We start from the raw sequence: 14,496 nt of genomic DNA, 5'->3' as shown, positions 1-14,496 counted from the left end.
ACACAGTAATGGTCACAGTCAAGATTCTTGCGTGGACTGGGTAGAGATTGTTATGCAATGAACTGAGCAAAAAATTATTTTTTGTGGTTGTTTGAAATATGATCCATTTTTCTGTTTGAATTTATTCCCTAAACTGAAAAGATAGAATCCTAGAGCCATACGAATACATTCCATGTTTAAACCTAACATTTGTTAGTGTAGCCAATCTTACTAAGCTTGATCAACGCGTGAAGCTCTGACAAATTACAGTTTGTAGTCCTTTAAAGATCAAACTTGACTGTGTTGACACAGCTAAGGTAATTTATTTCTAAGGTCCTGAGTGGGCTTGGATTTGGTCTCCCTCTAAGATACCTGCATCATCTCTAAGTTCAACAGAGTCAAGGAAAATTTTGGATGAAATTATTGGATAAATGGTATCAGGTGGATAAAACCTTTGCCAAGGTTTTCATGTTTTAAAATGTATTGGACAGTGATACTTCCTCTATTTTTATTGACATCAGGAAGATGAGAATTCACAAGTATATAATTTCTTGTTACTAACCCATCTATCAATTTCTATAACCAAGCTAATAATCCCATTTTTATTTTATGGTATGTATCTTACCTTAACTTCCACATGTGCCATCAGTACTGCAAAATTGGTTAGGTGGTTACAAGAGCATGTAGTATGTGTCTTATTTGTTGTCAGGAGCCGACAGCCTTGGGTTGACCAATAACCTGTCATTGTGCGCTTGGAATAGCTCCAAAACGAACAGTTAGGATTGAAGTTTTCCTCAGACTGCTACAGGAAAAAAACATCAACAAAGCCAATAACTACTTTTTGATCATGTAAGTTAGGTAGGCACTTTTTTTACATCTAACACAACTTCACACTATGTTTCAATTTTTGTGGAGAGGTCTACCAGAGTTTTCATATTAAGTGGGGCTTATCAATTCTAAGCAAATTTGAATATATGTTATTTATTCCCCCTGATTAGAGGTGAATTCATTTTTCAAAAGTAATATTGAAGGAATACTAGTATCATTGTCTCAGAATCACATCCATTAATTTATACTGCAAAGCAAAGAATTGCTCTATACAATGAACTTCTGATAGCATGGTTTTAAAAAATCTTTGTTCAATGTACAATACAATCCTTGCATATACATAAAAATATATCTACACACAAAGACATAACTACTTGTAACATCAGTTGAGCTATGCTGAGTTCCACTGAACATATTGCTAGCTCTTTTTAATTATAGAGAAGCATTTATAAATCCATCTATGAATGTTGTTACCTTAAGTATATACATATACAAGAATTGCTCTCCTCCCTCATTTTGGAAAAAAAATCACTAATCAGTTTAGAGACAATGAATTGCTATATGTCAAAAGATAGGGGAAAAGAAAAAGGAAATTAAGACACTTCATGCTCTTGTTATAACAAATATAGATAATGTGGACAAAAAACTTCACATGCCATTTTGTTTACCTTGATGTGTTTAACAGTGAACACCACAGGATCAGCCAAATAAACCTTATTACTGAATTCTTTGTTTATTGCTGCTGTAATAACTGGGGAATTGACGATAACAGAATGATTGGTGGACATAGCCTCTGTTCCCAACTTCATGCTGGCATTCTCCGTGGACAAATAAGGACCCAAGTTGTTATACAGGACAAAGGCCACTCTGATCTCTCCTAAAATAAGTATATATAAATTGGGAAGAAACTGATTAGCTTGTACATCCCACTTAAATTAGAGAGTTCTCATTAGATTGTAATCAAATCTGTATAATATATATATTCACAACAAAACTCAAATATTCATTTCAACCAAAGTGCCAAGTCATTAATGAGGAAAGTCAAATGATACTGAAACAACTATGTATCAGTATTTAAAAAAAAAAAAAAATGAACCTCAATCCCTAACTCATTCCATACTCAGAACTTAATTCAAGATAGATCACAGTCCTAAATATAGAAATCAGAACCAGAGAGCCTCTGGAACAAAATATAGGATACCTTTGTGATCTTGGGAAGGCAAAGATGCCTTGGATAGGACTCAAAAAACACTAACCATAAAATAAAAAATGGTAAACTAAACTTTCAATAAAAATTGAAACTTTGTGCCTATCAAAATACAGCATTAAGAAAATGAATAGGCAAGCCACAAACTAGGAAATATATATATACATATGACTCAAATATATAAAGCATTTCTGCTACTCAACAGTAAAATTATAAATAACATACTAAAATGGCAAAAGACATAAAAACACACTTTAAAAATAGATATATAAAAAGCTAAATGGGACTTCCCTGGTGGCACATTGGTTAAGAATCTGCCTGCCAATGCAGGGGACATGGGTTCAAGTCCTGGTCTGGGAAGATCCCACATGCCATGAAGCAACTAAGCCTGTGTGCCACAACTACTGAGCCCGTGTGCCACAACTACTGAAGCCTGCATGCCTAGAGCCCATGCTCTGCAACGAGAAGCCACTGCAATGAGAAGCCCGCACGCTGCAATGAAGAGTAGCCCCTGCTCGCCACAACTAGAGAAAGCCCACGTGCAGCAACAAAAACCCCACACAGCCAAAAATAAGGATATAAATAAGTTAATTTTAAAAAAAGCTAATAGACACATAAAAATTAACAACATCATTAGTAATTAGGGAAATAAAAATTAAAATCATATTGAGATACCGTTTCATACCCACTAGGATCTCTGAAATCCACACCATAAAATACTAGCCACACTAATGTTAGTAAAAATGTGGAACAAATGAAATTCTGCATACTACTGGTGAGCGTGTAATATGGTTCAACTACCTGGAAAAATGTTTGGCAATTTCTTACAAAGTTAAACATATATCTACCCTTCCTAGATACATGAAAATATATATCCACAAAGAAAAAATGTTGTATAAGAATGTTTATAACATCCTTATCCACAACAGCTCCAAACTAGAAACAACTCAAAAATCTATCAATAGGAGAGTAAATAAATTATGGCTTATTAAAATAATAGAGTTACTATACATCAATAAAGAACAAACTAATGATAGATGGAGCATCATGACTGAATCACAAAAATATTATACTGAGATAAAGAATACAGACAGAAAGAGCACATACTGTATGATTCCAGTTACGTGAAGTCTAAGAACAGGTAAAATTTGTCTTTAGAAATAGTAATGAGAAAAAAGTAGTTCATCAGGTGGGGAGATGGGGTGAGAAGAGTGAAAAGAGGTATCAGGACATTTTCTGGGTAATACATGAGATTTTCATCTTAGTTTATGTGGTGTCACAGAAGAATGTACAACTGTCACATTCATCAAGCTAAACAGAGGATATGTGCATTTTATTTTATGCAAATTACAACCAAAACAAAACAAAGATTCAAAATCTTTACCTGTGGTTGCCAAGGGGGAGATGGTGTGAGGGAGGGATGGATTGGGAGTTTGGGATTAGCAGATGCAAACTATTATATATAGAATGGGTAAACAAGGTCCTACTGTAGAGCCCAGGGAACTATATTCAATATCCTGTGATAAACCATATTGGAAAAGAATATAAAAAGAATGTATATTATGTATAACTGAATCACTTTGCTGTACAGCAGAAATTAACACAGTATTGTAAATCAACTATACTTCAATAAAATAAATTTTTAAAAAATCTTTGTCTTAAAATTCAATTATCATGCTCTTTTAAGATCACTGTCTCCGTACCTCCTTCTACCTTATTTTTTTTCCCTTATGGCGATCTTTTTACAAGTAATCCTCTGTAAAGTTAACCTTCTTTTAGGATGTTTTTAAAATTTTGTGTCATTTCCTTTCTTAAAATAAGTCAAGCCCTATGTTTTACTTCCAGTATAAATTCATTTTGGTGGATCCCCAAGAGACAGGAACAGCACTGACCACTGTGGTAACTAAGACGAGGAAGCCCCAGTCCTTATCCTTGAATCTTAGAGTCAAGTGAGAACAAAGACAATACATTTTTTTTTCTCCATTTTTTTGAGGAGGAAGGGAGCTGTCTTTCTCTTGCTCTCATGGAGATCATCTCCTAGAGAAAGAGCCAGACAATAAGCAGGCAACTTAAAAATAATAATTAATAATAATATAATTTCATATAATGCTAAGTAAATAAGTGCTATGAAGAAGCGCTGGCAGAAAATGGCTAATGGAAAAATAGTGATTGAGAAAGAGAAGTCCACCTTCGAGGAGATAGGAAAAGCTTTCCTGAAGGGTTAAGATTTATAACGAGCAGTGAATGCTAGAGAAGTTTCTATTAAAAGAAATATAAAATATGCATTCCAGAAGAAAGAAAATGCAAACATCTGATGAAGGAACACTTTTGGTGTGTTTGAGGAATAGAATCAAGACTGAATTAGGGAACCCTGTGCACTGTAGATAAAAATATAATTGATATAGCCACTATGGAAAATAGTATGGAGATTCCTCAAAAAAGTAAAAATAGAACTGCCATATGATCAGCAATTCTACTACTGCGTATTTATCTGAAGCAAACAGAAACACTGACTTGAAAAAATCTATGCACCCTCATTTTCATTGCAGAATTATTTATGATAGCCAAGACATGGAAACAACCTAAATGTCTACTGATGGATGAATGGATAAAGAAAATGTTATATATATAATTATACACAGAGATATAAAATGGGGAATGGAATATTATTCAGCCATAAAAGGGAAATTTTGCCATTTGCTATAACCTGGATGGACCTTGAGGGCATTATGCTAAGTGAAATAAGTCAGATAAAGATAAATATCTCACTTACATGTGGAATCTTAAAAACAAACAAACAAAAAAATAAAGAAAACAGACTGCTAGTTGCTAGAGGTGAGGGGTGGGAGTAGGCAAAATGGGTGAAGAAGGTAAAATGTAAAAACTTCCATTTATAAAATAAACAAGTCATGGGGATGTAATGTGTGGCATGGTGACTACAGTTAATATTGGGTTGGTCAAAAAGTTCGTTTGGGGTTTTCTATAACATCTTACGGAAAAACTCGAACGAACTTTTTGGCCAGCCCAATAATACTGTGTTGTCTATTATGAAAGTTGATATAAGAGTACATCTTAAAAGTTTTCCTCTCAAAAAAAAAAAATGTAACTATGTATGGTGATGGATGTTAACTAGACTTATTGGAGTGATCATTTCACAATATATACAAATATCAAGTCATTATGTTGTACACCTGAAACAAACATAATGTGATATGTCATTTATATCTCAATTTAAAAAAAAAGAATCAAGACTAGACTGTCTGGATCACAGAGAGCATGTTAAAAACAGACATGAGGTGGAGCAGCTGAGGCAGGAAGGAAGTGGACTGGGCAGCATGTGGTAGGCCTGTTAAGTCACTGGATTTCATTCTAAGCATAACGGGAGGTGAACTGGTCAGACTCATGTTTCAGGAAGAACACTTTGTCAACAGGATATACTGTTGTGGGGCAAGAGTCAAAGAAGGGAAACCAGTCAGGAAGCTAATGCAGGAATCTGATTTCATGTTATAGAAAATCTTATTGTACACTCATGTGTATAAAATTGATGACTAATAAGGACCTGCTGTATAAAAAAATAAATTAAATAAAATTCAAAAATTCAAATAAATAAATAAAAGAGTAAAAAAAAAAAGGAAAATCTTATTGCTGCCTCAAAATTCACATAGTCAATTTAGCAACACAGTACTATTTATAAACTCAGTCTTATAAGATTTCCAACACTTATAAAGAATTTTGTTCTGCTGGTAACAAACATAATTTGTTTTTCTTGATATTATTTAACAGTCTCTTCTTTTTTCAAAACTATTTACCTTGTAATATGAAAAATCAGCTTTCAGTTGGTTGCTACAACCTGAAGTCATCTTCCTATCACCTAACAGGTTAAAGGATCTCACTTCCTTAGCAAAAAACATGTTTAAAAAATTTTAGAGACTGCCCTAAAGTGGCACGGTGGTTAAGAATCTGCCTGCCAATGCAGGGGACAAGGGTTCGAGCCCTGGTCTGGGAAGATCCCACATACCGCGGAGCAACTAAGCCCGTGTGCCACAACTACTGAGCCCACAAGCCACGACTACTGAAGCCTGCACGCCTAGAGTCTGTGCTCCGCAACAAGAGAAGCCACTGCAATGAGAAGCCCGTGCACCACAATGAAGAGTAGCCCCTATTCACCGCAACTAGGAAAAGCCCGCATGCGGAAATAAAGTCCCAGTGCAGTCAAAATATAAATAAAGAAAATTTTAAAATAATTAATATTAGTGAGACTTCAGACATATATTCTCTGTGGGATTATTTATTTACTTAATTTTAATCATATTCAATGAATATAACCTAGTGCTAAATCAATCGATATCTACCAGTTCCATTCCCCAAAAGCATCTCTTTACATTTATATTTTTAATATGTTTTGCAAAGGAAAAGCATAGAAACACCCTCAAAAAGAAGTTAATAAAGAAAAAAACACATATAATTTTAAAATAACAAGTAAAATTTCCATTTGAAATTTTAGAAACAAAATCTGTCAACTTGGTGAGAGTTACTCCTTTTAAGGAAAAAGTCAGAACATCTGGATTTTGTTGTTTATTAATTTCCCTTACATTCAAGTTTCTGATATTTTTCTACAACTGAAAATTATCAACAATTTCCAAATCTAATTGAGAATTTTGTAGAGCAAATATCATTGCAATATTGTTGGTGCAGGAGCTAAGAAAGAAGAGGAAGAGGAGGTGAAGAAAGAGAACAGTGGAGTGAGAAGAGAGGAGAGCTTTTAGAGAGCAGATCTAAAATTTGAAGCCAAGATGCAATGAATTAATGACAAGTTCAATTCCATCAAGCTTAATAAATAAATTCTAACCTACCATTTCGGCCATTTTGTTTTAGAGTATTTGCAGAGAGCTGGATAGTGCTTCCATGACCCATGTTTTCTGGAAACTTTAAGTCTTCTAAGTTTCCTTCAGTGCTCAGCCTTGCAACCTCCAATTCTATTAATGGCAAAGACATATCAGTGGTTGTTGAGAAACATGACAAATTTAAGATAATCTCCTAATTATTGAAATATTTCTGAAATCAAAACACTGGAATTAATGTTCCGTCTGCCATACTTTATAGTACTTCAGTCTGCTATTTAGAAGTTTTTTTAGTGTTTTAATTTTTTTCAAAATAAAGCAAATAAAAGCTATTAAAATCAGGTAGATAAGAATACAAGGATATCAATGATAAAGCCTAGACTTTAAAACGCAAGCTCAAATCCTTACAATTTGTCATTGACCATAAGTTTACTTTCAAAATGTTATCTTTATGAATTAAGTGAAAATCCTTTTATAATCTAGAGCTGTACTATTATGTCAATATTGACTTATCTTTAAATGTAATAAGTTTGAATAGCTTTATCAAATGTTCTGAAATAAAACTGTCAGCTTCATCCTTAGACACATTAAAAATAGATTTATACTCTTTATGAGCCAATAACAATTATCAAAAATTGTTTTATCACCTTCATGTAAATGACTGGCTTCTTTATAGTTTATAATTCAGAGACATCCTTATTATAACTGAAGTGACCCACAAGGATAAAATTTTAAATACTACTGTACACACATAGATACACACATACATAAAAACTAAAAAAAAAAAAAAAAAATACACGGACCTCATTGTAAGTGATCTCAGGCTAATATATTCAATATTGGAATGTCCTTAGGAGGATATATACATGATTATGAGGATACTTCTAAGCTAATGACAGGTGATACCCTCCTAATTATAGAAAAAGGATAACATCTCCACTGAAATAAAGTATCACTCATGATATCTGGTCCGCTATCGATGATACTTTTTTCTTTTCTCTCTTCTGCTGACAAGATGATAGCTTTTTCTTGTCCCTCTCTGGCCCTTCTGTAGAACAAAGGCCACTTACGAATATTGTCTGTGTTCTCCCTGACGATGTCAGTCTTCAAAAGGTTATCAGCCAGCACAAAAGCACTTTCCTCCACAGTGTCAAGCAACATGGTGGCTGCACGTAGTTGATCACTTGTAGTCAGGTCTCTCCAGGCATTCAAGGCTTGTGGCTGAAGGAGGTTGTTAACTGTCTCGACCATTGCCTACGAAAGGATGAACAGAATGACTGAGGTCTCTAGTGAACCCACAGGGCTGTCAGAAATCCAGGCATACATGTTGCCCAGCAAGTAAGGATCAGTGGTGTGCATGAGTTCAGTATTGTCCCAGCCTCCCCTGTGACATGCTGCAGTGGAAGCATTCATTATTTTGCTCTGTAAAACCCTAGCTGAGATTTTGCAAGGCAAGAGGAAAAGCTGCTTTTGTTCTGAAGGACAACAAATAAATCCATGGTTGCTTCTTAAAATCAATAGCAAAAGCTTCAATAAGACTATAATTACATAGTTAAATTATTTGGTTGGTGAACTGTTGGCAAGTAATTTAAACTAATACTTTTATCACATCACCACAAAAAAAATGATTTTCTCTATACATCACCATAAAACTAGATGCTAAACATAACAGAAATCAAAAGGATGACTATAGAGAGGACAATACAAGAATCTGTCACCTGTAGGTTGAAGGACTTTGAGCAAACCAATTTTTTTTCTTAGCTAGTAAAATGTCAGGATAGGGAAAATATCAAAGCATACATACTCCCAGGGGCTTTGGGTGTGTTATGTGTGGAGAGAAACCTTCGTGCTGTTTATTACTAGGAAGGGGAATAAACAGTTGGAACTTGCTACCTATGGCCCTCAGGTGTTTTTCCTTAAAAAAAAAAACAGCAGTAGGTACACTCACACATAGAGATAAGGCACCACGTTTCTCTTTGCTTCATCCAAAAGAATCATCTTTCTAGTTACAATTTATATATTTCCTGTGGTTAGCTCAATACTCCAGGTTACAAGAAAAGACCGTTCTTCCAATAAGGTCTTCTTAAGCTTTCACTCAAACATAGAGAATTGCAAAACAGAAAAATACAACACTGACAGTTTGAAAGTGATCATCCTTGAACCTGTTGATTATCAAATATGCATCTAATCTGGAAATAAAGTTGAATAAACAGCCAACACAGGCAATTTCCAGGCAGCACATAGGTGTTTAGAAACAGGACTCACATTATTGACACGCTGGCAGAAGGACAGGGAAAGACTGGAGAAATATCCATTACAGCTGCAGTGTTTTCTTCTGGCTGGTGTTTTCATAGTAACTAAGTAACAACTGTTAAAAATTCAGTTTCATAATGAAATACCTTGGCTGCCAATTAACACCAGCTTCAAAAACTAATTTGCCTTTTGATAAAAATTGTTTTTCTTGATATTTTTCCCAGCTATTCCAAGTTCTGGCCAAAAATCAACATCACTGGACTTTTATGTAAAATAGTTCTACTTGCAACTTGAGTATTTTGCATCATTTAAAAAAAAAAACCTCTCGAGTTTAATGACTGGTTATTTTCACATAGTATGCTTAGCTCTGTCACTTGTTCTGGGTTTAAAGCATGACCTAGAAGCCAGACTAAAGCATTTCTGGATCACAACAATCTGATCTGCTTTTCAGGAAGTTTTCTGTGGGGTGATGCCAACAGGATATGCCAAAAAAAGGAGGTGCCAGATAGAAATCAAACAAAAAGAAGTTTAGGTATTTTCTGATGCCAAACAGAGGACACTGACCTCTTGAGCGTAAGGAAGTATTCTTTCTGGGATTAGATGATCCTCTGAATTCATTAGAAATGCTCTGAAAACCCCATATGAAACAGAAATTATGCCTGTGCTTTATGGAGCAGCCATTTTAACGTTAGTGAATAATCTTACATTGATTAATTTAAACCTTACCTCAGGGAAAAATTTTTGGGAATAATGCAATGTTTCTGTTCTGCTCTTTATTCCTTTTAATGTTTTAAATTTTAAAAAGGCAAAAGGAGGAAAGAAAAAAAAGAAAAAGAAGCAACTATGGTCAACTCTGGGAATGTTCTAAATAGAAAACTGTTTAAAACAGACAGCTTTAGCTAAAATACTGTCTTTAAATTGACAGCAAATAAATCAAACACACCCCATTATCTTAGTTTTGCAACTGAAAATGTATAAGGTGCAACATTTTTTCATAGTTATACATTTTGTATACATTTCAACAACTGCATCTTCCCAAATAAAATATAGTTTTTAGAGAAGTTTTCTATTAAAGGCCAAAGGATTTCCAAGTTCATTGCAGAAACGACAGACTTAAAATATGGCCCTAAAACCTGGATGGGTTAAGACACAAATCTAATATTTATTTATTCTTAAAACAGCACCTGTTACGATTGCCCAAGTATAACTGAAAGGAAATGTCAACACAAGAATTGAGAGAGAGAATTCTCTAGTGCTAAAATCAGTGTAGGATTTGGAACTACGTCTGCTGAGTTTGTAACTGGACGCTGCCACTTTACTAGTTGTGTGCTGTTGGGCAAGTTACTTCACTTCTCTGTATTCACCTGTAAATTGGAGATGATAATATAATCATTTCATAAGGTTGCCTGGCTCATAATAAGTGTTTAGGTGCAATCTTTACTTTCATTTGATATCAAAGTCCAGTGTGGGAAGAAAAGAGGTCTTCACTGAATAAAGCACAAGTCATACCCGATAATTGCAAAATATTCACACTGAAGTGAGATCTGGAAGGAATACGTCTTCTACAATGCAATCTTCATAAACAGACCTGTCACACAACTTTACTACTAAGGAACGGGAGGAACATGTGTATTAAATAGTTCATAATGTGTGTTCCAGAGGCTTGAACTAACTGACCCGTTTTCTGCTAGTGAGACAGCACAATTAAGTCAATCTTAATAGCTTTATAATTGATACAATTTGTGTAAGCTTTCCAAAGGTTGCTGATGTGTCCCTGTTACCAGTTTAATGAAGGCCAATTAAATAGTCACAACTCTTTGATGGTAAAAGAATATATTTCATTTTCCCTATATATTTTTCATTTATATATTTACCCATAAATAATGACATCTGGTAATTAAGTTTTCCGTATTTTTTTTTTTCTTTTTTGGTCAAACTACTTATTTCCATTGCTTTCATTAGCTCAACAACATTTCTTTAAAAAACAGGTTGATTTTCATTGTATTTGGTTACAAAGAAATGAGCTTGACTACACTTAGAACCAAAGTTGAACAGGAAATATACAATGAATTTGATTAAAGTGAGGTGCTGTGGCATTACTTTAATGTCCAGCAGCTCTCATTAATTTCTATTTTCTGCTATAATTTTTTTTCTGACCTAAAATTTACATTCTAAAGTTGGACGGAAATAAGATTGGTTCTGAATATATCTTAAAAAAATTTATATTCTCACCACAATGCCTTGATCCAGAAGGAAAAAACAAACAAACAAAAAACACCTAATGGTTTTGACATGTATAAATGAAATAATCTAAATTTTGAGAAGTTAATTTAGTCAACAATATCTTTGCCAGAAACTAAATGTTAATTCACTCCATTATCTTTTTTAAAACACTAGAAACTGAATAGGAGATGGACATTGGAAATTTACATTCTGGTTCTGCCGCTAAATTTGTGTGCCTTTGAACAAATTGATGTTTTCTAACCAATCAACAAGGTGTGAACTACAAAAGAAAATAAAACTCATTGTGTTTCAATTCGAGGGTCGTTAGGGGCATTCTACTATTAGATATTACTCTTCTCGTTATACAGTTTATGGACTAGACTCTAAAGTCACTTTTTTTTAAAGTCTTTATTGAATTTGTTACAATATTGCTTCTGTTTTATGTTTTGGTTTTTTGGCCCGGAGGCATGTGGGATCTTAGCTCTCTAGCCAAGGGATCGAACCTGCTCCCCCTGCATTGGAAGGAGAAGTCTTAACCACTGGACCACCAGGGAAGCCCCTAAAGTCACTTTTGACTTTATAAAAATCAAATATAAATTAGGAAGTGTGAAAAGTCACTTAGATTCATACCGGATCATGTACATAACATACCCTTCTGGACATATATTTGTATTACACAATATTATTGAACCTCTTATCATTAAATTCAGATATTAAGCAAATTCATTTGACTAATTTTACTCAGAGCATATAATTGTAGTATGTTTGTTAAAAGATGTTATAAACTGTATAATCACACTTTATATATTTCAAAAGGGAGGATGTACTTATTTGTTATAACTACTGTGAAAAATTTTGGAGAAAAACAGCTATATACCCTTCCAATAACAACTTTTGTCATTTTTCCAGGAGAATGTGCTTGTGAAATAGTCTAGGATTCCTTGACAAGAATACATAAAAGGGAGCTTCCCTGGTGGTGCAGTGGTTGAGAGTCCGCCTGCCGATGCAGGGACACAGGTTCGTGCCCCTGTCCAGGAAGATCCCACATGCCACGGAACAGCTGGGCCCGTGAGCCATGGCCGCTGAGCCTGTGCATCCGGAGCCTGTGCTCCACAATGGGAGAGGCCACAACAGTGAGAGGCCCATGTACCGCAAAAAAAAAAAGAAAGAAAGTAAAAGAATACATAAAAGGATCCATGGTTGAAGTAAGTCAGAAAGAGAAAAACAAACACCATAATACTAACACATATATATGGAATCTAAAAAAAAAAAGGTTCTGAAGAACCTAGGGGCAGGACAGGAATAAAGATGCAGATGTGGAGAAAGGACTTGAGGACACAGGGAGGGGGAAGGGTAAGCTGGGACAAAGTGAGAGAGTGGCATAGACATATACACACTACCAAATGTAAAATAGATAGCTAATGGGAAGCAGCCGCATAGCACAGGGAGATCAGCTCGGTGCTTTGTGACCACCTAGAGGGGTAGGATAGGGAGGGTGGGAGGGAGGGAGACGCAAGAGGGAAGAGACATGGGGATATATGTATACTTATAACTGATTCACTTTGTTATACAGCAGAAACTAACCACACCATTGTAAAGAAATTATACTCCAATAAAGACGTTTAAAAAAAAAAAAAAGGATCCATGGTAAAAAACATATCAATGGCACTTCTTACTGAGGTGAGCTGTAAATCTTAAACTAGGTAAGCAGAACCACCTGGGAAACTTAGTTACCCTTCTTCCTTTGTTTGAAACCACCAGAATAAAGATCCAGATAGAATGAATGTCTTGTGAAAAGATATACAACTATAACACCATTGTATTTTTCTGAAGACAAGCTTTTTGATCATGATCTCATTCACGTTTTAACTCAGGTATCAACTGCACAAAGAGGTCTTCCACTATCAGCATATCTAGGCAGAGTCTCCCACCCTTAAATCCAAGATCTGTTTTGTTTTCTTTGTATCATGTATCATTATCTAAGATATGTCAGATATTTATTTACCTACAGGACTCTCTCACTCAAGCTCTCTCACTCAAGAAAAGGCAAGCTTCATGAGGGTGGTGACTGTGTCATTTGTAAGTGCCAAAAACTCTGCCTGGCACATAATAAGTGTTCAATAACTATTTGCAGAATGATTGCCATCCAGTGAAGGTTCACACGTGAGTTTTTTCCCTTTTCACACCAGTAGAAAACAAATCTCTTATTTTATAAGAGCAAAGATTATCTAAGCACAAATGAAAAAACCTATTAGCGCCCTGTTAGCTGTGAGAATAAAGAGGAGAAAGGGAAATCTCTCCCAGCAGCCTCAGAAACAGCGGATTAAAGCTCCACAATCAACTTGATGTACCCTGCATCTGTGGAATAATGAATAGACAACGAATCATCCCAAATTGAGGAGGTGGACTTCGAGAGCAAGATCTATGATTTTTTCCCCTTTTCCTCTTTTTGTGAATGTGTATGTGTATGCTTCTGTGTGAGATCTTGTCTGTATAGCTTTGCTTCCACCATTTGTCCTAGGGTTCTATCCGTTAATTGTTTTTTTTTAAATTTTTTTTCTTAATAATTAATTTTAATTGTATTAACTTTTTTATACTTTTCTCTTCCTTCCTTTCTTTCTTTCTTTCTTTCTCTTTCTTTCCCTTTCTTTCTTTCTTTCTCTTTTCTTTCTTTCTTTCTTTCCTTCCTTCCCTCCTTTAGACAACAAATCATCCCAAATTGAGGAGGTGGACTTTGAGAGCAAGATTTATGACTTTTTCCCCCTTTATGTCTTTTTGTGAGGGTGTATGAGTATGCTTCTGTGTAAGATTTTGTCTGTATAGCATTGCTTCCACCATTTGTCCTAAGGTTCTACCCGTCCCTTTTTTTTTTCTAAATAATTATTTTTTAATTCAATAACTTTATTATACTTTATTTTACTGTATCTTCTTTCTTTCTTTTTTCCTTCCTTCCTTCCTTCCTCCCTCCATTCTTTCCTTCTTGCCTTCTTGTTTTCCTCTCTTTCTTTCTTTCTTTCTTTCTTCCTTTTCCTTCCTTCCCTCCATTCTTTCTTTCTTTCTTTCTTCCTACTTCTACTAATTCTCTCTACTTTTTCTCCCTTTTATTCTGAGCCGTGTGGATGAAAGGCTCTTGGTGCTCTAGCCAGGAGTCAGGGCTGTGTCTCT

The 14,496-nt window shown here is 34.9% G+C and overlaps 1 protein-coding gene across 13 annotated transcripts in view; it reads right to left on the bottom strand.

Annotated features, from left to right (window-relative positions):
* Positions 1–14,496, bottom strand: part of ADGRL3 (adhesion G protein-coupled receptor L3) — a 588,406-nt gene that overhangs the window by 123,007 nt on the left and 450,903 nt on the right. For all 13 annotated transcript variants that reach the window (XM_007446078.1, XM_007446073.1, XM_007446080.1 and 10 more), the window contains 4 exons: positions 7,926–8,109; positions 6,868–6,990; positions 1,476–1,684; positions 605–781 (listed from right to left, as the gene is read on the bottom strand). In XM_007446078.1, coding sequence (XP_007446140.1) covers positions 605–781; positions 1,476–1,684; positions 6,868–6,990; positions 7,926–8,109 — 693 coding nt within the window. The remainder of the gene's footprint in view (positions 1–604; positions 782–1,475; positions 1,685–6,867; positions 6,991–7,925; positions 8,110–14,496) is intronic.

Source organism: Lipotes vexillifer, unplaced genomic scaffold (genome assembly GCF_000442215.2).
Source record: "Lipotes vexillifer unplaced genomic scaffold, Lipotes_vexillifer_v1.1 scaffold462, whole genome shotgun sequence".
Taxonomy (NCBI): Eukaryota; Metazoa; Chordata; class Mammalia; order Artiodactyla; family Lipotidae; genus Lipotes; species Lipotes vexillifer.
This window is presented reverse-complemented; position numbering and strand designations above follow the sequence as displayed.